At 46.5% G+C, this 22526-nt stretch overlaps 3 protein-coding genes across 10 annotated transcripts in view; 2 read left to right on the top strand and 1 right to left on the bottom strand.

Annotated features, from left to right (window-relative positions):
- Positions 1 to 402: 402 nt before the first annotated feature.
- On the top strand, positions 403 to 7037 carry SLC10A4 (solute carrier family 10 member 4). The gene is made up of 3 exons (XM_044224133.1): positions 403 to 998; positions 1813 to 2023; positions 6052 to 7037. Exons 1-3 carry the CDS (start codon positions 403 to 405, stop codon positions 6562 to 6564), a joined length of 1320 nt encoding a protein of 439 aa, XP_044080068.1. The 3' UTR covers positions 6565 to 7037.
- Positions 7038 to 7963: 926 nt separating this feature from the next.
- ZAR1 (zygote arrest 1) lies at positions 7964 to 12187 on the top strand. Its single transcript, XM_044225429.1, has 4 exons — positions 7964 to 8935; positions 10204 to 10296; positions 10378 to 10452; positions 12044 to 12187. Exons 1-4 carry the CDS (start codon positions 7964 to 7966, stop codon positions 12185 to 12187), a joined length of 1284 nt encoding a protein of 427 aa, XP_044081364.1.
- Positions 12188 to 15557: 3370 nt separating this feature from the next.
- FRYL (FRY like transcription coactivator) overlaps positions 15558 to 22526 on the bottom strand; it is a 260634-nt gene continuing 253665 nt past the window's right edge. For 6 of the 8 annotated variants that reach the window (XM_044225780.1, XM_044225783.1, XM_044225781.1 and 3 more), the window contains 4 exons: positions 20828 to 20845; positions 19968 to 20078; positions 18367 to 18557; positions 15558 to 17673 (listed from right to left, as the gene is read on the bottom strand). In XM_044225780.1, the coding sequence (XP_044081715.1) occupies positions 17415 to 17673; positions 18367 to 18557; positions 19968 to 20078; positions 20828 to 20845 (579 nt within the window). In that variant the 3' untranslated portion in view covers positions 15558 to 17414. The remainder of the gene's footprint in view (positions 17674 to 18366; positions 18558 to 19967; positions 20079 to 20827; positions 20846 to 22526) is intronic. The other 2 variants (XM_044225777.1, XM_044225779.1) reach the window with 1 other exon arrangement.

The following is a 22526-nucleotide window of genomic DNA, read 5'->3' as shown; positions in this document are numbered from 1 at the left end:
GCAGCCAGGCACGGTTTTTCTTCTTCTTGTCCTTTGTCAGGTCTTTGTTCCGCCCCTGGCTACACTCTAACAGAACCACTTACTGGTGATTAAAAGGAGGGACTCGGCGGCGGGGCGGGGCCTGCCCGGCGCGGGGGCGCAGCGATTGGGCTCACCCTGGGGGGCTGCGCTCTAAGTGCCGCCCGCGGAGGAGCGCCCCCACCCCCGCCCCCCGCCCCCCGCGGCCCCCGCGCCGCACCCGACGCCGCGGAGACGTCAGCGCCGAGCAGCCCCGGCTGGGGACCGAGCTTCGCCTGCTGCCGCTGACCGACGGACAGGCGGGCGGGCGGACGGCGGCGGCGACCGCGCGACGGGGAGGGGGGGCCCGGGAACCGCAGGCCCGCAGCCTCCCGCCGCAGCGCCATGGACGGCCCCGACAACGCGACGCTGCTCTTCGGCCCGTCCTCGCTGCAGCCCGACAACTACACGCTGTCGCCCGATGCCAGCAGCCTGCGCCCCGGCTCGGACCTGCCGGTCGCCCCCACCTCCAGCGCCGGCCCCAGCCCGGGGCTCAGTCTCGCGCCCAGTCCGGGCGTCGGTTTCAGCCCCGGCCCCGCGCCCACCCCGGAGCCGACGGCCGGCGGCTCGGCGGGCGGCCCGGCCAGCCTGGGCCCGTCCCTGTTCCCCCACCCCTGGGCGCACCCCCAGATCCCGTTCTGGGACACGCCGCTGAACCACGGGCTGAACGTGTTCGTGGGCGCCGCCCTGTGCATCACCATGCTGGGCCTGGGCTGCACGGTGGACGTGAACCACTTCGGGGAGCACGTCCGCCGGCCCGTGGGCGCGCTGCTGGCCGCGCTCTGCCAGTTCGGCTTGCTGCCGCTGCTGGCCTTCCTGCTGGCCCTGGCCTTCTCGCTGAACGAGGTGGCCGCCGTGGCCGTGCTCCTGTGCGGCTGCTGCCCCGGCGGGAATCTCTCCAACCTCATGTCCCTGCTGGTGGACGGCGACATGAACCTCAGGTACGGAGCTGTCTGGTCCCCGCGCCGGTCTCGCATCCCCAGCAGCCGCGCTCAGCCCGTGGGTTCGAGACCGAGCCGAGAGGAAGGAGAGGCGTGGGAGAGGGAGGGAGGCCGTGCGGGGAGAGGCTGACTTTAGAGAGCCCGGGCTTGAGAAGTCAAGGCAGATGTGAGGAAGGTGGTGCTGGAGGGGGCGAGATCTGGATGGGGACGAGGCGGCTCTGACGGCGCTCCGACCCTCCTCCCTGAGGGCTGGGCTGTCAGGGGAGGTCTTCGGCCTCGGGAAGACAAAGGGAACTGAGAAGCCTGAAGCCAGGTCTCGCCGGAAATGCAAAAGCGAAATAGGGCTCTTGGCCCCAGTGACGAAGGTGATCTCATATAGATCTCATATATGATTGAGTTCAGTCCAACAGGTCGTGCTCAGCAGCTTGACCATGTCTAACAGGGTGTTTGGGAGGATTCAAAAAGAAAGGAAGATGTTTGTTCTTTGCCCTCGGAATATTCCAGACTCTGGCCAGCTCAATAGGCTTTATAAAGCCAGGGCAACCGTTCTCAGATCTTACCCCCCAATCCTGGGGCTCCGTCCTCCGATTCCGCCCCCCACCCCGCCCCGTTCCTGTTTCAGTTGGGTTTAGAGGTGCCGTTCTCTTGGCCCTTCCCTCCGATGAAGTGGATTCTCCCCACACTTCAAGCTCCAGACTTGAAGTCTCTTTCTCTCTCCTCTACCCCGTGTGCAGGAGAGAGTGGTTCCCCAATGTGCAAGAGAAACTCTTGGCGTAGAGCCCATTCTGAATTCTGTCCATTGCCTTTTCTGCAGCATCATCATGACCATCTCCTCCACGCTTCTGGCCCTAGTCTTGATGCCCCTGTGCCTGTGGATCTATAGCCGGGCTTGGATCAACACCCCCCTGGTGCAGTTACTACCGCTGGGGGCAGTGACCCTAACTCTCTGCGGCACCCTCATCCCTATTGGCCTGGGGGTGTTCATTCGGTACAAATACAACCGGGTGGCGGACTACATTGTGAAGGTAAGGTCACTCTTTCTTTTATGTCCTTTATGTATTCAGAGAGTTCATGGGCTTTCACCCCTGACTGAAATGTTAAGAAGTTTGGGAAAGAAGGATACGGAAGAAAACTTGGCAACTAACTTAAAAAAAAAAAAAGTTTGTGCCACAAAGTAACTTCTATCTTTTGGCATTTCAAAAACTCACAGCTTTAACTAAGACAAAGATTAGTTAAACACAGCAAAAGAAAGCTATTAGTATTCACAGGAGGAAATACATCACAGGGAAAAGAAAGAGATACCCGTGCCATTCACCGGCAATATATTTTCCACTAACAAATCGTGCATTATTAAGAATCAAAGCAGGGGAAATACAATTATGAGTTGAATTTGTCCAGTATTTTAGAAATGCGTTACTATATTTTTCAAAAGTGGAACTCTAATTCTGAGAAACTCTGGAGAAGTTTCCTTTAAAATGTTTTATTCATTTTCTAAAAAGAGACACTAATAAGACCAAAAGTAACTTAAAAATCACATTGCAGCCATAGGATATGCAAAATATTGGCTTTAAAGCACAAAATAAGATTGCAGAGTATGTTACCATTAGTAAATCTGTGTGTTTTTCCTTCCCCATGGCCGTTTTGCATATGGTTTCTAAAGCAAGTGAAAGGATGGGAATTCCTATCATTTTGGACCCTATTTCCAGTATGGCTTTATTTAAAGAAAAAAAAAAGGTGCTTTTTGAAGGGTAGAGATTTTTGTAACAGTTGACCAGAGAAAAAAATTAAATATTTGTCAATCAAGCTTTGTCTGAAAGCTCAAAAATAGTAAGTAAGAGTAAACCATGAATAGGAATCGACTCACATTTTAGGAAGCTATTCATGCACAGGCAAATTCATTTAGACAAGTGAAAGGAATTTCTCCAGTGTTTCCATTATGTAGATTTTTAAAAAATTTTTTCAATTTATTTATTTTCAGAAAAACAGTATTCATTATCCATTATGTAGATTTAAGAAGACATAATCTTTAGTGTTTTACTTATAGTAATTAAGTAAGTTAATTTTAAATAAAGAATAGATGTATCTAAAATCTGACTATTCAGAGAAGCTAACTGTTATTAATATAAAAATAAAGGGTTCTTTTGTACTCATATATCCAGTCATGAGTAAAAAAATTATATTTAATAATAAACTTATATATTTTGAATGTAGTAAATTTATGTATACATGTAAATATACATATATTTAATATATTACATATATAATATACCTACAAATACCCTTGAAATGCATTAAGAACTTTTTAAGCTTAATCATTAAGCTAATACCATAAAAAGTTAGGAATTTTTTTTTTTAGGTTTTATTTATTTATTTGACAGAGAGAGAGAGAGATCACAAGTAGGCAGAGAGGCAGGCAGAGAGAGGAGGAAGTGGGCTCCCTGCTGAGCAGAGAGCCCAATGCTATGCGGGGCTCCATCCCAGAACCCTGAGATCATGACCTGAGCTGAAGGCAGAGATGTAACCCACTGGGCCACCCAGGCGTGCCCAAACCTTAGGAATTCTAAGAGAAAGTCAGTCAAATAAGCTATTCCCATACTGAAAACAGATACATATATTTAAGTAATAGACAATTTGGTAAGATGTGGCTCACTTTGAATTTAAGCTGAACCAATTCCTACTCCTTAACCAGAACACTCATAAAGTATGCTTTATAACACTTTTACACTTTTGCAAACACTTTAAAATGATTATTCAATGTCAGTGTCATCCAAATGATTTAAAATAGTTCAAAAGAAACTTTGGAGCCAATATTTTTACAAGATTTCCTTTCAAAGCTTTTTTTTTTTTTTTTTTTTTAAGATTTTATTTATTTATCAGAGAGAGAGGGGAGAGAGCGAGCACAGGCAGACAGAATGGCAGGCAGAGGCAGAGGGAGAAGCAGGCTCCCCGCCGAGCAAGGAGCCAGATGTGGGACTGGATCCCAGGACGCTGGGATCATGACCTGAGCCGAAGGCAGAGGCTTAACCCACTGAGCCACCCAGGTGCCCCCTGTCAAAGCTTTTGATGTGGACACACATCTTAATATAAAAAAGGCTTCAGGGGTGCCTGGCCGGATCAGCCGTAGAGCATGCAACTCTTAATTTCTGGGTCATGAGTTTGAGCCCCACATTGGGTATAGAGCACTTAATAAAGGTTTGATTTATAACAGTTTGGTTTCTGCCCATTGCACCTTTGGAGCATGAGTATTTATATAATTATTTTAGTACCAGCTAGCATAGCCTTTTTGTCCAGCCCAAATAAATTTTAAATAATTTTTAAAGGAGTATAAATTATATGCCAATCCTACAGACTCCAAGGGGGTTCCCCCCAGATATCCAGCAAACCAGAATCAACACTTCAACTGTTCTTCTGGATCTCTGCTTTCCTGCACAGACCCCTCCCAACCCTCACCCCCATTAAAAAACAAAAACAAAACAAAACAAGAACTAGCTAACTACTAATCAAGGAGAGTAGTAGAGGAATTTTTAGGTTTCCCCCTTACTATTTTCACAGTTTATCTTACTTAAATGAGTGAGATGTGCCAGTCGGACATCAAGATGATGCCATGTCTTATACTATCAGTTGTGCTTCATCTAAAATCCATCTATTTTTTTAAAAAGATTATTTATTTATTTATTTGACAGAGAGAGCGATCACAAATAGGCAGAGAGGCAGGCAGAGAGAGGGGGATGCAGGCTCCCTGCCGAGCAGAGAGCCTGATGGGGGTCTGGATCCCAGGACCCTGGGATCACGACCTGAGCCAAAGGCAGAGGCTTTAATCCATTGAGCCATGCAGGCGCCCCTAAAATCCATCTATTATCTGTAAGCATTTTTAGGCATCATTAGAGATTTACAGGTGGGAGATTTCTCATGAACAGATGAAAAAGGGAGTGTTCAGAATCACAAAGAATTCCTCACATCTTCTGTTTACATTTTTCACTTGCGTAATCTAAGAGTTGGTCATTGTTTCAATATTGCCATCAATTCTCTGAAACATTAAGTATTTTGAAGTTTGAAAATATCACATGTAAGTTTCATAAATTTTTAATAGCTTTTTATCTCCCGTGTAAAACTAGAGCTAATTTCTTGTGGAAAACATGGGGTCCTGTTCAGCGAAGGTCATGTTCATCTGACCACTCTGTTCATCACACCACACCTGCTGGGTTGGGCTCAGTTCCGAGTCCTGGCTTTCAGAGGTACACTCACAAATTAAACACACATTCAGAACAGTCCAGACTCCCGCTACAGAGTTATATGAAAGTCTGGAGACAATGTGCCTGAAGAAGAGTAAACTTCTCCTGTTTTGTTTTTGTTTTTGTTTTTTAGAGAAAGAGAGAAAGAGAAGAAGAGGGGGTTGGGTGGAGAGAGAGGGAGAGTCCCAAGCAGGGGCCATTCTCAGCGAGGAGCTCATAGCTGGGCTTGATCCCTGAGATCGTGATCTGAGCTGAAATCTAAAATTGATGCTCAACTGACTAGGCACTCCTCCCCTCCTGCTTATTTATTTTTTAGAGATTTTATTTATTTGTGAGAGAGCAAGAGAGAGAGTGATGAGCAGGGGGGAGGGGCCGAGGGAGAAGCTGAATCCCTGCTGAGCAAGGAGCCCAGGACATGGGACTTGATCCCAGAACTCTGGGATCATGACCTGAGCCAAAGGCAGAGGCTTAACCAACTGAGCCACCCAGGAGCTCCTGTTCTGTTTTTTAAACAGGAGTCTGGTCTGTGCTGCTCCTGAGCATCTATCCAAGATAAAGTTGTTAGGGAAGGCAGATTGTCACTCTTCTTAAGGACAGGCCTGCAGGCCATTAGAACTGTCCAAGAAGGACACAGACTCATCCTGAAGAGGTGACCTATCCTCAGAAGTACTTTGTCCAAGACTGCTTATGGCAAGGATCTCCATGGTGCAGGAGATGAGACTCAATGTGTCTCTTCTTCCAAGAGCCTAGGATTCGCTTGCCTGAATTCCTTTTCAGCTATCCTATTTTTGATGGTTTGTCTGTTCCTTTTCTGTTACTAGGTTTCCCTGTGGTCTCTGCTAGTGACGCTGGTGGTCCTTTTCATAATGACTGGCACTATGTTAGGACCTGAACTGCTGGCGAGTATCCCCGCAAGTGTTTACATGATAGCAATTTTTATGCCTTTGGCAGGCTATGCCTCAGGTTATGGCTTAGCTACTCTCTTCCACCTTCCACCCAACTGCAGGAGGACTGTATGCCTGGAAACGGGGAGTCAGAATGTGCAGCTCTGTACTGCTATTCTGAAACTGGCCTTCCCACCACGATTCATAGGAAGTATGTACATGTTTCCCTTGCTTTATGCCCTTTTCCAGTCTGCAGAAGCAGGGATTTTGGTTTTAATATATAAAGTGTATGGAAGTGAAATATTGCACAAGCGGGATCCTCTAGATGAAGATGAAGATACAGATATTTCTTACAAGAAACTGAAAGAAGAGGAAATGGCAGACACTTCCTATGGCACAGTGAAAGCTGATAATTTAATTATGATGGAAACCACTCAGACTTCTCTCTGAACGTGGAGATACAGAGGAGCTTCTATCTTACTCTATTATTACTTCATAGTTATGGTCTGTGGTAGTGAATATGGTTTACATAAAGGATAACAAATGGTTCCCATTATCATACGTGTCACAATTAGGATCTTCCCATTGTAAGGTTGCATTGGCGTATTAACCACGCGTTTTCACAAATTACAAATCAATGTCATAATATAACTTGCACCTGGGACTGCTAAAGTAAAGCCTGACCATGTTCAACGTGCTCTTTAGTTTTTATCAATACCAATTTCTATGACTCTTTCGAATATGTAAGCTCTTAGAAAACAGGGTCTTGGAAATGTAGAATTTTGGTGCATTATCTTATATGAGTAAAAACAAGCTATTTTTTTTGTAAAGCATAATTTGTAAAGCAATTTGTAAAGCATAATTGAGTTTAATGTAATTGTTAAAAAAAAGTGCTTGCTCAATTTATGAATATCTGAGTGTTGAATTTTGACCTGTATTAAAAAAAATCCCAAAACAGGTCAAAATGAAATACAGTATTTTATTGTCAAACCTGTGTCAAATCAACACAAAACATACATTAATGTGTATCTGATATCGATTAGTAATGGACAGCTAACATTTTTCCAGGGAAAAAGGCATTTCTTCTCAGTTGGTACTGATCTGGTTTGGGCATTCATGCACACATCGCAAATCAATGCTCTTTTGGAGGGATAATTTGGTTAGAAAAATCTGTAGTACTATCCACCCCAATAGACATCAGTACCTCGCGGTACCCACTTGACGTGGGAGCTGGAGGGGAGGGGAAAGGGAGCTCCAGAAGAGAAGACAATTAGGCTAGATGTGGGTGCCTTACAGTGCTTTCCTTCGGGAGTTCCCGAAAGGGTGCAAGGTGTGGACTTTCAGAGCAGTTCTGAGATAATTAGACCAGAATCTGAGATCATAGGTAACACACCCAAAGCCGTTAACACACACAAAGCCGTTACCCGAAACCTTTGCCTTTCTGCTCACTAGCCTGACAGAGGCCCCCAGCTTTGCCTCCGCTTCCCCAGCAGCGCAGACACCTGGAATCACCCAGGCATGGGGACCACCTGGCCCAGCTAATCCCGGTGATTGCTCCCTTTTGTTGGGACCCGCTTCACCTCCCGCGAGCTCACTTGCAAATCAGTTCTTGCATCACAAAGGCAGCAGTCTTTCCCGATCCCCTAAAGGTATCTGTGCGGACCTCCGGGTGTGGAAAAGCTCCACGCAGAGAAGGTCTGGGCCAGGCCACCCAGGCGGGGACTCCGGGACTCGAGCGGGTGACGGGCAGGGTGCGGGGGGCCGCGCAGTGCGGGAAGGGCGGCTGGCTGCCTCCGCACGGCGGCCTATTTAGGGCAGGGCGGCGGCGGGAGCGGCCCGGGCTGCGCTTATGGCTGCCCTGGGGGATGAGGTGCTGGACGGTTACATGTACCCGGCGTGCGTCCCCTACTCGTACCCGTACCCCTACCACTACCCGCCAGCCGCCAAGGGCAAGGGCGCGTCCAGCGGGGGCGGCTGGCGGCACCGGGGCGGGGGCTGCGCTCCCGCGTCCTCCTCCTCGTCGTCCTCTTCCGCCGGGGCGGCCGCGTCGTCTTTCCCCGGCTGCGGGCAGCTGACGGCCGCCGAGTACTTCGACAGCTACCAGCGGGCGCAGCTCATGGCCCTGCTGTCGCAGGTGGGCCCGGGTCTGGGCGCGCGGCCCCGCAGGGCGGGCAGCCGGGACGTGGCCGTGCAAGTGAACCCGCGCCGCGACGCCTCCGTGCAGTGCTCGCTGGGGCGGCGCACGCTGCCGCGCAGGACCCGCGACCCCGCGGCGCCGGCCGGCCCGGGCCTCGAGGGTGCGGCGGCGGCGGGCTGCGGCTCGGCGTCCCCGCCGCCGGCGCGCCGGGGTTCCGAGCAGCGCAGCCCCCCGAGCGGCGCCCCGCGGCCCATACGCTTCCAGCGCACCGTCGCCGTGTACTCGCCCGTGGCCTCGCGCCGCCTCACCACCTTCCCGGAAGGCGCCGACGGCACGGCCGGGGAGCAGAGGCCCGCGGCGCCGGAGGGAGAGCGAAGGCCGCCGCCTGCGAGGCCTCGAGGCCCGGAGGAGGGAGAGGCGTCGGCGAGGAAGGCGCCCCGACGGCCGCGGCCCGAACAGGAGGGGGACGAAGCCGGGGCCCAGGCCGCCGAGCGGACGAGCTGGGAGCAGCCGGCCGCCGGGTCCGGGCTGCCGCCGCGGGACAGCGGGACGGGCGAGGCGTCCCGGCGGCGCGCGCCCGGGGGTCCGGAGCCGCCCCCGCCGCTGGAGCGCGCCCAGGACGCCGCGGGCGAGACGCCGTCGCCGCGGAGCCCCGAGCAGGCCAAGGAGCGGCCGCGCTTCCAGGTGAGGCCCGGGCGGCCGCGGGAGCTGACGGGCGCGGGGGAGCCCCGGGCGTGTGGCCGCCCCCGGCTGCGCGCGACACGCGGAGGCGCCCCGGAGGCGGGCGGCGTCCTGGGGCTTTTCGCGGCCGCGCAGAGCTGCCGGGGATCGTCCTTCCCCCGCAGCAGAGTTCGGCGAGTGCCGCCGGGTTGTTGTTGGCGGCGATCGTAACACGGGGGCCTGGTAACACTCGCATTTCAAGCGTATTTACTGTTAAAAACAACAACAAAACCCTGACCGTGGACGTGTAGTCGGGCGTTCAGTCCCCATTTGGACGATCTAGGAGGGATACGCAGCAGAACATCCTAAGGGGAACGTGCTGGCAGGAGAGTCGTTTCCCCGCGGGTCCCCTTCTCCGGTCCGAGTTCAGTGCGGGCAGAAGCCCTAACAGTGACTGGGGTCCTGGTCGGCTCTCCCCTGATTCTTGGCCGAATCCCCCAAGCTCCTCCTGGAAGCTAGAGCTCTTGACGTGCCTCCCTTGGGATCTCTTCTAGCTCCTAGAAAGTACCCCTCTTCGGAAACAGCATTGCTAACGCCCCCGGGCCCTTGGGTTTGCCGCCCGAGCGCAGCAGGCGCCGTGGGTCGGTTCACCCTCGCTGTGCGCGGGGCAGTGGTGAGGCAGGGAAGTGAAGGGCAGAGGTGGTGAGAGCGCTGGAGGCCTCCTTTGGGGTCTTTCCCACTGCCAGCCCAGGGCTCTCTGGGACAAGGGAGGAAAGAGGGAGAGAGTCAAGTTCGACAGGAGCTGCGTGTAATTTAAACCATGTGTGCGCTTGCCTCCTAACTTTCCTGGCCCTAGGTTTGCTCACCCATAAAACTGCTCTAGAATTAGCAGGAACTTTGGAGTTAGGCCTTCAAGTGCTCTCCAAACACCTGTTTCTCACGGGGAGGGGAGAAGAGAAACTTAAGAATAAGACCGTGTACTTCAGTTCAAGTTAAATATGAATTCTGATTTTTCCCAGTTGAGACTCCTAGCACTGTTGGAAAGTGAAGAACCAAACCAATCTGGAACATGAGCTTTTTTAGGCTCCTGCTTGCTTATGCGTTTGATTAAACCATCAGGTCACCTGACCACTACCTTGTAGAGACTAATGGGCAAAACCTTGAGCCCACTTTCCTCCATGATCTGGAAGGAGGCTGCCAGTTTTAAGTAGCAAATCGGTCCCTTCCCAGTTTGTGCAATGAAGGCTAATTCCCAGTGCCCACGAGTTAAACCCTGGCCTCTCTCTGTTCAGTTCTTGGAGCAGAAGTACGGCTACTACCACTGCAAGGACTGTAACATCCGTTGGGAGAGCGCTTACGTGTGGTGTGTGCAGGGCACCAGCAAGGTAAGAAACGCTGCGGAACCGGCCTCTTTTGACCCAGGTGTCCAGAGGGCTCTGCTTCACGTTTTTCCTCTCTCCTCACAGGTTTACTTCAAGCAGTTTTGCAGAACTTGTCAGAAGTCTTACAACCCTTACCGAGTGGAGGATATCACCTGTCAAGTAAATCGAATACTCCCCTTTTGTGTCTGAACTGGGTAACTGGGAGAGGGCTTTGGTGGAGTTTCTTGAATGTATCCTGAAGCGAGGTTCCTAGTTACCTGGGTTTTGACAGCTTTTCAGTGGGGATGGGGAAAGAGTACTACTCAACTGGGAAACCGGGCTTTTGGGTGGGTGGGGGGGTGTCTTGTATTTTTCTGTCCTCGCAAGTCTTGGTTATGTTAACCTCCTGAGATGCTGGCCCCCTCCTGCAACATGGAAGGTTGGCCTTACCTGGTTCTCTGACGGGAGAAAATAGGTCAAAAACCTAGAATGCCTTCTATTGCCATGAGGCTGCCTGTTTTGCCCAAATGCTTTATATGAAGCCCACCCTGCAGTCAGGATATTTAAGTGATAAGCGTGGGGTTCGAAAGTTTCAGTCTTGCCCAGTGCTTGCAAAAGGAGGCTGATTTGTTCCAGGGTGAATTTAAACTGCCCACCTTTATGGGACTAATGAGTAACATTGCCAGTTTACTTTTTTTTAGGATTTTATTTATTTGACAGTACAAGAGCGAGAGGGAACACAAGTCATGGGGAGTGGGAGAGGGAGAAGCAGGCTTCCTGCAGAATGGGGAACCCGACACGGGGCTTGATCCTAGGACGCTGGGATCATGACCTGAGCTGAAGGCATATGCTTAAGGACTGAGCCACCCAGGCCCTCGGCTGGTTCATTTTTTAACTAAGCAAACTAAGCACTGCACTGTGGGAAGAGGATTAGATAATCTAAGGAAAAAAGTGACTAAACTTTTCTTTTTCTTTAAGAGATAAATGGTCTGTAGGTCTTATTTTATTAAAGATTTTATTTGAGAAAAAGAGCGAGCATGAGCCGGTGGGGGGGGGGTGGCGGCGGAGGAGCCCGATGTGGGGCTCGATCCTGGGACCCTGAGATGATGACGTGTTAGTCCTCAGTAGTGGAGCCTGATGTGTTAGCTAACAACCCTAATCCATGCACTTTCCTCAAGTTGGACACTGGAGGCCTTACTGGCTAGGGTAGGAAGAGAAAACCCAAGTATGGAGAAAACGGTTTAGACTTCCTTAGATGAAGGCAGAGTAGGGTCAGGTTCTAAATAAAGTAGGATGCCTTGACCACCCTGCTCCCGGCTCCGGTGGGTGCTCCTTTGCTTTTGGTGTCCGCTTAGGGTCCTTTGCAGCAGGTGTGTGTGTGGGCGGCAGGTTCAAGTCCATGGACGCCAGGCTGGATTCCCAGCTTGGCCTAGTAGCTAGTCTCCCCTCCTAGCGTTCCTTGTCCGACCTCCCTGCCCTGGCGGATTCTTCTCCACCCTTTAAGGGCAGAAAGATTTCCCTCTAATTGTGTTTCAAAAGCAACTTCACAAGACGACACTGAATCTTACACAACCTGAGAGCAGGAGCACCTGGTTAAGCACACTTTAATCCTATCCTGTCCTGGCTGGAGGGGCTCAGACAGAGCAAAATTAGCCCAGGGCCTTGTTTAGAGTGCATTCCGTAAGTATTCGAATGAACTAGAAAAATAACTTGGAAGTTTGAGGACATCCCCACAGGCTTATCTCCTGTCCTTCTCACTTTGGTTTTGCAGAGTTGTAAACAGACTAGATGCTCCTGCACTGTTAAAGTTCGCCACGTTGACCCTAAAAGGCCCCATCGTCAAGATTTGTGTGGGAGATGCAAAGGCAAACGCCTGTCCTGTGACAGCACTTTCAGCTTCAAGTATATAATTTAAATGAATGTAAAAAAAAAAAAGAAATGGTCCTACTTGAACATGAGCTAACGGAGCAGACACGTTAGCTTTTCTCTATGCTCCTTTCTGCCTCTCCCTTCTCAAAAATACTTCATGAAAGGCTGTATTTTTGATAAAGCCTTCAAATAAAAGTACTGCAAAAACGATAAATTGCATAAGGTTTTTTTTAAGTTTAGGAGAGCTTTTCTTCTGTCTGCATCTGTCACTCTGAGGTTTACTGCCTACGTGTGGCTATAGGGCCGAAGCTTCTAGCTAGAGGGTGATTGAGCAAAAAGCCACCTAACCATTAAAGAACATTCTTCCCGGTGAGGTGGAGGCAGAGCCCAGCCTTGATGTATGAAGAGAGTGAGGGTTTTTTTTCTTTTGTTTTGTTTTGTTTTGAAGATTTTATTTATTTGACAGAGCGAGAGACAGCGAGAGAGGGAACACAAGCAGGGGGAGTGGGAGAGGGAGAAGCAGTTTCCAACCAAGCAGGGAGCCCGATGCGGGGCTCAATCCCAGGACACTGGGATCATGACCAGAAGGCAGATGCTTAATGACGAGCCACCCAGGCGCCCCGAGAGTGAGGGGTCTGCCTCTGGGTTGCTCCCAAGCAGCTGGTAGCTGTGGAGGGGGAGGCTGGGAACTACACAGACCATTTCACAGAGAGGCTACAGGTGGGGACTAGAACAGGGTGGCGAAGGGCAGCTTCTTTAAGCTGTTAACGTCATCATCTGGACTTCAGGTGGTAACTTAAATGGGCCTTCTAAATGTAAAGATTTCAAGTTAGTTAACAGACTGCTGTAGGCTGGCTTTTTGTCTTGCACTTCTGTAACTGCAGACTAACACAGGAATTCTCCCCCTGTCCGTGCCTGCTAGCTTCCTACGTGATGGCCAAGAGAGCATGACGGCCCTGCTCCCAGAGCTCTCCTGGCTGGGGATGGCATGTTGTCTAGAGCCTCAGGATTTTAATGGTATCAGAGTTGAGGGTTACTGGTTTAATAGTTACAGAAACCACATTCACTGGAACCAGGTGCTAATTATGCCTCCCAATTTTCTAATCCTCCCATTGAAGTTAACCCTTACGACTTCAGAGGGAAGTATGCGGAGATGTCTGTTAACATCTTGGATGAGTGGGTATAGACAAATGGAAGGCATAAAGAACCTAAAGGGGCGCCTGGGTGGCTCAGTGGGTTAAGCCTCTGCCTTCGGCTCAGGTCATGATCTCAGGGTCCTGGGATCAAGCCCCACATCAGACTCTGCTCAGTGGGGAACCTGCTTCCTCCCCTCTCTCTGCCTACTTGTAATCTCTGTCAAATAAATAAAATCTTAAAAAAAAAATAACCTAAAATGAATCTGAGGTCTCTAGAACACTTCGAGCAATGGGAAGTCCCCTCTGCATCCACATGAACCGGGGAAGGGGTTTGTAAAAACAGATTCCGAGGGCCCTGTCCCTCCCGAATCGCTGTCCGGGGGTGAAGCATTTTAGCAAGCATCCTGGGTGTTGCTTATGACCTGAAAGAATGGGAACTACTGCTTGAGTTAGCCTTATACTTCAGGAAAACAGGTGTGGCTCTGCCCTTCTGGAGCTTCCAGAGGAGTGAGTAGACGGCCGTTCTTTTCCACATTACAAACAGTTAACATGGAGTCTGTCACAGAAGAGCTACTTGGGGGCCTATAATGGGAGGTCAGATTTAGGGAGGTCAGAGAAGGCTTGCCTGAAGAATGACACTTGGGCTGACCTGAAGTTTGGGAGAGCTTAGGTGAAGAGGGGAAGGAGAAAGTTTTCAGACCAAGGTAACCTGTGCCTTTAAAGGCCCAGTGGTTGACCAAACCAGAAGAAAACCAAAGTAGTCAAATACCCTGGGGGACAGGGATGGGCATGATGGCAAGTGACTCTGGTAGGCATAGACTAGGAGGACTTTTTAGACTTTCCCCGAGGACTGACTGGTCTTGGCCATTGAATTCACTAAAAGGTGTTAAAGCTGTGGTAGGGCACAGATTTATCTTCAAAAAGAAATAATCACAGTGGCTGCCTGTAAACCAGTAAGGAGACTTGCAAAGATCAGATAAAATGGTGGTAGGACCAAAGAGCTGAATGACCGCTCTAGGTGTAGGGGAAGGTGATCAAACGCCTGTTCCTACAGATTTGGTTGAAGGGAGGGACAGGGAAAGGAAACTCACTTGACTCGTGGTATGCAAACATGTTAATAAGTAAACACTTATTTAATGAGGGAACCATAGAACTATACCTGCTAAAGAGTCCCAAGTCTATTAATATGGGTAGTTAAATCATTCTTCAAACTAAAGAGCCTGCCATTATTTTTCTTAATAGAGCAGCTAACGTTTTACAGTTGAGGAAAGCAAGGACCAAAATAGGTTTTACCTAGTGTGTACTGCACAAAGTGGCACAACAATATTCTAAAAGTTGTGACAACATTTTGGGAATTAGCACTGTCGCACCCTACAAAGGGAGTGTGTGTGTGTGTGTGTGTGTGTGTGTGGCAAGGCAGACATTATGACTAGAAGGAAATCCCCAGGATACATTATCTCTGGGTGTCCAGTGACTCTAAGGCAAGCGTGCATTACTTTGAAAAATATTTTAAATGCCTCAAAGTACAATTATAATTACATTAATTCTGTATCTTCTTTCTTTTCATTTAGAATATGCCGGCATGGTGTATGAGCAGCGCTCCGGGACCTAAATAAGGAAAACTTACTCTGGCTTTGGTGAGTTTGTTCCAAGAGAATGGAACCATAAATTTTCAAAATTTATGGTAGATTGTGTGGGTTGTACTACACCCCCTGTGTTATACCACTAAAAGAAGAAAATATTTTTAAAATTGTGTTTAAAAACAAAAAAACTCTGGGCTTCCTATTTTAGAAGCAGAATGAAAAGACTGCCAGAGCTTTTCTCTTGGTGCTATTGTACAAGCTTACTAAAGATCAACGTGGTGGGCAAAAGAGAAAGGTCGTATGAGCACAAACAGCTCTGTCTGGAACCACATATGGTATTTAATAAATTAAGCATCTGGTATATTTTGCTAAATGCAATCTCTGGATTCAGAGGGGGCAAACTAGTATAGGTTTTAGGAAAACTCGATTGCAAAAGGACAAGCCTATTTTGTATTTGCCTTCTGCCTTCTGTAGGTGTATTCACCTTACTTATTAATCAACTGAGCTACATAAGCATGAAAAGGAAATTTCAACTGTTTAAAGGTTTGGTTTGGGCAATTAATTAGTCACCCCGATTTGTTCTCAACTTCGTTCTCCCCCTCTTAGGGGAAGTATGTTTACGAATGAGGATCATATTTGACAAGTTTCTGCAGGCTGCAGACGATAATCATTCATCCTTAAAATACAACACCAACCAGCAGCTACAATGCTTTTTATTTTAACAAAAAGGATATAAGGAGGGTGAGAAAATAGGGGATGGCAGGATAGGATGTGAAGTGTGGGGTGTCTCTGGACACCATCCCTCTCTTCCTGCCCCACACCCAAAGTTATTAAATAATTTAAAGGACACCATTTACAGTACCAGAACACCATTAAAATAACTGTGTGTGTGTGTGTTTATCAGGGTCAAAAAATACAGTGATCATGAATGTGCCGTGACCAGTTCTGGATTTTACAGGTGACAGAACTCGAGTCATCAGTCCAACGGCCTGCACAGTGCCTTCAATTAATGCACTTGAGCATAATTACATTTCTGGCAGGGTCCACACCCCCAAGAAAAGGCAAAGCTATAAGCATTTCATTTCTACATTCTAAACTCTGGAATCCCAGAGCCCAGTTTAAAAGAAAGTCACAGTGGATAAGAGATGCCTATAAAAATACAAGGTGTTCCTTTCAAATCAGAGGAATTGTGGGACTACATTCATTTCTTTTACAAAATGCTATTTAGAAAAGGACAGAATCCAGTTCATGTTATGCTACAGGCTTCGACAGGAGTAAGTATATTGCATGTTTTGGTAGTCAGTCTTCCGGCTTCCTTTCATTTTCCCCCATAGCCCCAGGTTCCTTTTTGGGTGAAACACGTGAGTCCTGAACACAAACGGAGAAAAACGGGTTTGCATCTCTCTTCTTGAATTCTCTGCAGACTTTGGGGCCCGCAGGTCATGTACTCTACCATCAGTGACCGCAATCTTTTCTTTAGCTTTGTACACCTGTTCTTGTCTCACACTGCATTGCACCAATGTACAATACTGGTTTTAATCTTTACAGTTTCTATAATAATTATGGAGTAAAATAAGTTAACTTTTCTAATGAGAATAGCTGACGGGCAGCATACATCTTTATTTTACATTTTTAAAGTCTCTGCAGGCATCTACTTTGGTTAGTTATCAACAATCGTAACGTAAGCACTGATCAGAGAACTGAGCAGCATTCCAATAACATTAACAGATATATTATTTCTTTTCAAAATACCGGGAAAGCCCAGCTTTAAAATATTATTAAAATGTTCTAACATTTACACACTATGAAGAGTTAGATCTAATAAAATAAAATTTCTTCAAAAATAATCTTGCAGTCCTCTTTGAGGCATGCTGACACGGTATCACCAAACATCCATACCTTGAAAATAGGACTGTCACATACGCACACATCCCAGCTCACGCACACACAACCCCTTATACAGACTAAAAAACAAAACACCCACGCCCTCATCCCATGTGTTGAAAAAAATCAATGGTTTTTGCAAATCAGTCTGTCTGTATCTATCCGACTGAAGCTTCTTCATGTAGACGACTGAGCATCAAGTCCGGAGGACGCTCCCGGCTGCTGGGAACCCCGCAGCCGCGCAGGTCTTCAGCTAAAATGAACGAGCCTGGATTTTAGCCTCATGTCACCTGCTTTCCAATGTCTCAGTATTAGAGGCCATTATTGCAAACAGTCTGGGAATTCTCTCCTTTCTCCAGAAGGTAATGTATGTGTATGCATCACTTTTAGCCCTTTTCTTTTCACACAGGTTAAGTAATTAAAAAAAAGAAAAATGCCTTCTTCATACAGTTGCTCGTGGGAGGTACTGGCAGCCGCTAAGATTTCTTTTCTTCAGATCTTTGATTCCGTCCGACCTTCTTTATCTTGATAAGAGTTGGACACTAGTGACGCTCGCCTTGTGGATGCTGCCAGGAAGAGTCATCCGGGAACTGCAAGGGCTCACGAGAGGCGCCCGTTCATATTCTTCGTCAGCTTCCGTTTTGTTTCTGCCCGAAATGCCTGAAGTTTCTCAGAATCCGGTGCTCACCAGATTGCCCATCGGTTTGGCCTGTGCTAGAAGCTGGTAGGACTGCACCATGCGCAGAGACTCCCTTATCTCTAGATTAAGTTCCATCAGTTTGTAGTTGGCTTCGGACATGTCCAGATCAGAGCCAGTCACCGCGAAGCTTCCCGTCTGGCCCAGCGTCTGATGATGGAAATAGATGTGTAACAGCGTCTGCACGGGGTCGTCTTCACAGCTGCCGAAGATGTCATTGGGCCAGAGAGCTCTGAAATACACAATATATGTATATTCTTAAAGATTTTGACAGAAACACAGCGAGAGAGGGAACACAAACAGGGGGACAGGGAGAAGCAGGCTCCCTGCTGAGCAGGGAGCCCAGGGCAGGGCTCGATCCCAGGACCCTGGCATCATGACCCGAGCTGAAGGCAGACGCTTAACCCACTGAGCCACCCAGGCGCCCCTGACATACATAACAATTTTAAGTCCTGAGACTCAAGCAGTTATTAAAGTCAGCGACATTTTAAATGAATACCTCTAACAAAATTTCCTTTTGAGGATCTGTTTTTTTTTTTTTTTTTTAAGATTTTATTTATTTGTCAGAGAGAGAGAGAGGGGGAGAGAGAGCGAGCACAGGCAGACAGAATGGCAGGCAGAGGGAGAAGCTCCTCGCCGAGCAAGGAACCCGATGTGGGACTCGATCCCAGGACGCCGGGAGCATGACCAGAGCTGAAGGCAGCTGCTTAACCAACTGAGCCACCCAGGCATCTGAGCAAATGTATCCCCCAAAGTAGCAGAGTGAACAAAGTCTAAAACTGGTGTCATTTCAGTGATAACTGTAGAAAATACCAAAGTCACGCTTTCATAAAGACATGATATTGAAACAACAAATCAAAAGCCCAAACCCAGTCAGTGTAAAATCCCTGTCCATCTAGGTGGAGAGGTAGGAAATCCGTTTCACCTGAAAGCTTTCACTTGTGCCACAGCTGATACAAATTCCTTATTTTTCAAGGTTTCGATTAAAGAATGAATGGCAGTTTCTATAGTAGTCTGCGCAGCTTTGGAAATGTCGATTTCTTCATTTTCTGAAGCAGACTCTGCTTCTTTGAGGATATTTTCCAGTTGGGCAAGTTCCTCAGACATGTTGATGACCTGAAACAAATAAATATACCTTAAAAGGATCTATCTGCACAATGAAATACTATGCAGCCATCAAAAGAAATGAAATCTTGCCATTTGCGACAACATGGATGGAACTAGAGCGTATCATGCTCAGCGAAATAAGTCAAGTGGAGAAAGACAACTATCATATGATCTCCCTGATATGAGGAAGTGGTGATGCAACATGGGGGCTTAAGTGGGTAGGAGAAGAATAAATGAAACAAGATGGAACTGGGAGGGAGACAAACCATAAGTGACTCTTAATCTTACAAAACAAACTGTGGGTTGCTGGGGGGAGGGGGGTTGGGAGAAGGGGGGTGGGGTTATGGACATTGGGGAGGGTATGTGCTTTGGTGAGTGCTGTGAAGTATGTAAACCTGGCAATTCACAGACCTGTACCCCTGGGGATAAAAATATATGTGTATAAAAAATAAAAAATTAAAAAAAAAAAGATCTATCTGTATATTAAAGAACTCATGGGGCATCTAATTGGCTGTAAAGTTGTGTCGGATGATAGTTGTAGCTTCTCTTCAAGACTGGCAAACGTTAAGTTCAGTAGTTAAAGGCAGTTAATATTTCAAGTTCTCCATTCAGTAGACTTCCAAACCCTCATCTTTAAATACTCTTGATAAGGAACAAGCGATGGGGGCCTGGCTGGCTCAGCTGGTGGAGCATGTGACTCTTGATCTTGGGGTTGTGAGTTCGAGCCCCACATTGGGCATAGAGGTTATTTAAGGAAAGAAAAAAAAAACAGGTTATAATAGATGTTATGATGTAATAAAACTAGATATAACCAATGTTTATATCGGTTTTAATATGTGATATTACATCTTGGATGGTAAAAATCATTCACTGTTATGGGGGGGGTCATGAATTTTTTTGACGGCGAAGGAAAGTCTTTATATTTTAAAAGATTATTTACCCAGTGCATTTTATATAAACCAGTATGTATTTTTTAAATTGATTTAACCAATTAATGAAAGTGAAGGCATTTCCTGTTTCAGTACCAGCTTTGACAAGGGGGTAAAAAGACTAAAGTCACTGTCTTTGAACCTATTCACTACATGGATTTCCAGCAAAGTGTTTTTGACAGGCTGCATGTGCATCACTAAAACTACGTTTCATAATTTAACTGTGTCTTTATTCAGCTGATGTGCTTTCCTTGACTTTTGGTTACAGATGCTCTGTTGGTGCTGCTGTGACCTTGAAGGTCTTGAACCTTTCAAGACCGCTGGCTATCTGCTATTTTATTTACTGACAGGTCCCGAAACAGCACATCATTTCTAAAATAACAAGGACTCACTGTTAAGTGACTTTTGACGTAAGATCTCCTACAAGGAATATGTGTGTTATAATTTAATATTCTAGGATCAGTAATTCCTGCTAGAACTGAATATTTACCTCTGGCTCATTTTTTATTGTATTTACTTGGCTGATCAGTTTGCAGTAGGCTTGGAACAGAAGCAGCAACTGAAAATGCAGTTTGTATAACCTTCGGCAGAGCTCCAGTTCCTAGAAGTAAGTAAATAACACGGTGTTAAGTTCAGGTGCCACTGTCCGTGACGTTTGAGTAGACAGTACATTTCCAGTAAAAATTTATAAGTAATTATGTTAAAAATTATCTTGACATTTATTTCTCTGCAGTAAGCAAGTTAATATAGTGTGAAACTGAGGAAAAATGCTTTGAAGACTGGGATTAAAATACAAATATAAAGACTTGGTTACGTAATTCATTTAGCGAGAAGCACATTTTCACATCAGAATTTTTCAGCAGGCAACATCAAATACTTTAAAAAGGATTCACTTTAACTTGAAGTTTGTAATGAAAAAGAAGGACAAATGCATATACTTTTGCCCATTGAGATGTATATCTCACAGCATTTATCAACAAATGTGTGATGAAGCAAAGTCACACTGGCTTATCTCCTACCTAAAAATGAATTCATTTTTCTAAAAAAAAAAAAACCAAAACAAAACCTTGTAATCTCATGGAAATGAGACCATAAAATTAACATAGGCACTTTTGATTTTTAAAATTAAGTTTAAATTGTTAGTTTATAGATGTACAAAACAGGTGGCTGCTAGTGGCGCATATCAGCAAATCTCCTCTTTAGAGGACCAACATTTCATGGATTAGGGCTATGCAGAACTGAAGCATACTCTTAAAGTAGTCCATGACAAAACACTGCTAGATCACAGATGGCAAATGAAAATCATTTTGTCTGACATGGATAATCTATAAATTAAGACAGGGCACTTACTGCTAGAATTTCCATTTGCTAAGCAAGAAGGTGATCGGTTCACAAAAAATACAAAGGAAGAAAAAGACCAAGAATTAGTGTAAGAAATCATTTTAAGTAGGGTCACAGATGTCCCAGGCAAACTGAAGAACATTTAATTGCATCCAAAAGAAAAATTTGCTATTTCCAGGATAAAACTTTTTATATACTTACTGTAACAATCCAGCGTACTTTAAACTCTTTGACAAATAACTAAATTACCTTTAGGCTATAATTTGTTTCTTGTGTGAAAGCTACACAGGACAAAAGTGAACTAATGTGATTTAGGGAAACTTGGCTAGTATAAGTGATCTAAAAGAAAAAGCAATGTTATAAAATTTCCATCAGTAAAGTGGAAAATTTCTGACTGGACAATGAGACATGAATTACTGTTTTTAGAAACGAACTTGCTTATGATCTTATAAATACCCACGAGAACATTATCTCTGGTGTGGGTCCAGGCTTCCGACCCTTACTAATTAGGTCCCACGTTGCCATTAACTGGTGGAGTCAGAACACAGAATGTCAAACGCAGAGGTGTGTTTTAAAATGCATTCCAGGGGCACCTGGGTGGCTCAGTGGGTCGAAGCCTCTGTCTTTGGCTCAGGCCCCGCATCGGGCTCTCCGCTCAGCGGGGAGCCTGCTTCCCTCTCTCTCTGCCTGCCTCTCTGCCTACTTGTGATCTTTGTCTGTCAAATAAAAAATAAAAAATCTTTAAAAAAAAATGCATTCCAGAGTGCAATTTAGTGAACTTCAGAAGTTCAGCCCAACTACGTTTGAGTCAAAAGAGATGATGTACGTAAAATATAGAGTAAAACATCTAGTTTAAGGACTATTTAAAAATATTCTATTAAAATATCTATAGCCACTTGGACCTAGTTTCTGGTCCATTCTAGAGAAGAATGATTTTTAATTCAAATGGCAATTGTTACCATGTAAATATTGCTTCTAAAAGTTCCTTTGAAGTCTGCTTTTCTAAACAGTGTCCTCTGAAGGACTGTTTATATAATGTTCCTATCCATTTAGAAAGGATTTTCTAAGCAAAGGTGAACTTTGGCTCCATTCTGCTTCCTTATGTATTACGTGGATAGTCATTCCGTGAATTATTAGTTGAGCATAATCCAATGTCAAACATACTAGCATATCTAAATTTGAGGTTCTGCTTTATACGGTTTTATATGGAAACTAACAACCACTTGAGTTTCAAATACTTTTCCCCACTTCTATTCACCGAAAAAATGGAACCGGCTCTAGATGCACACACTCATAGCATCTACTTTGGGATGTAATGGAAAAGAAATCATGATGGGATGCTCGGGTGGCTCAGTCAGTTAAGCACCTGACTCTCTTGTTTCTCAGCTCAGGTCATAATCTTGGGGTCATGAGACTGAGCCCCATGTTGGGCTCCGGAGGGAGTCTGCCTGAGAGCTGAGACTCTCTCCCTCTCCCTCTGCCCCTCCACTGCTTGCTCTCCCTCTCTCAAGTCAGTCTCTGGTCACAATTGTAGGAGATAACACAAATGTAGTTAATCGTGGAGCTCTGAATTACCAGAAGTTACTTTAAATATGCCAACGTTCCAGATCTGAAATTCTTGATATTCAGTGTACTGAAGTTGGCAGGTGTATTTTTTTCATTTTTAAGTATTTATTATGCAAAAGAATTTTCATACACAGGGACAGAT

The sequence above is a fragment of the Neovison vison genome, chromosome 11, assembly GCF_020171115.1.
Source record: "Neovison vison isolate M4711 chromosome 11, ASM_NN_V1, whole genome shotgun sequence".
In the NCBI taxonomy this organism is placed as follows: Eukaryota; Metazoa; Chordata; class Mammalia; order Carnivora; family Mustelidae; genus Neogale; species Neogale vison.
Note: the sequence above shows the minus strand (reverse complement) of the source record. Positions and strands in the feature narration are given on the sequence as shown.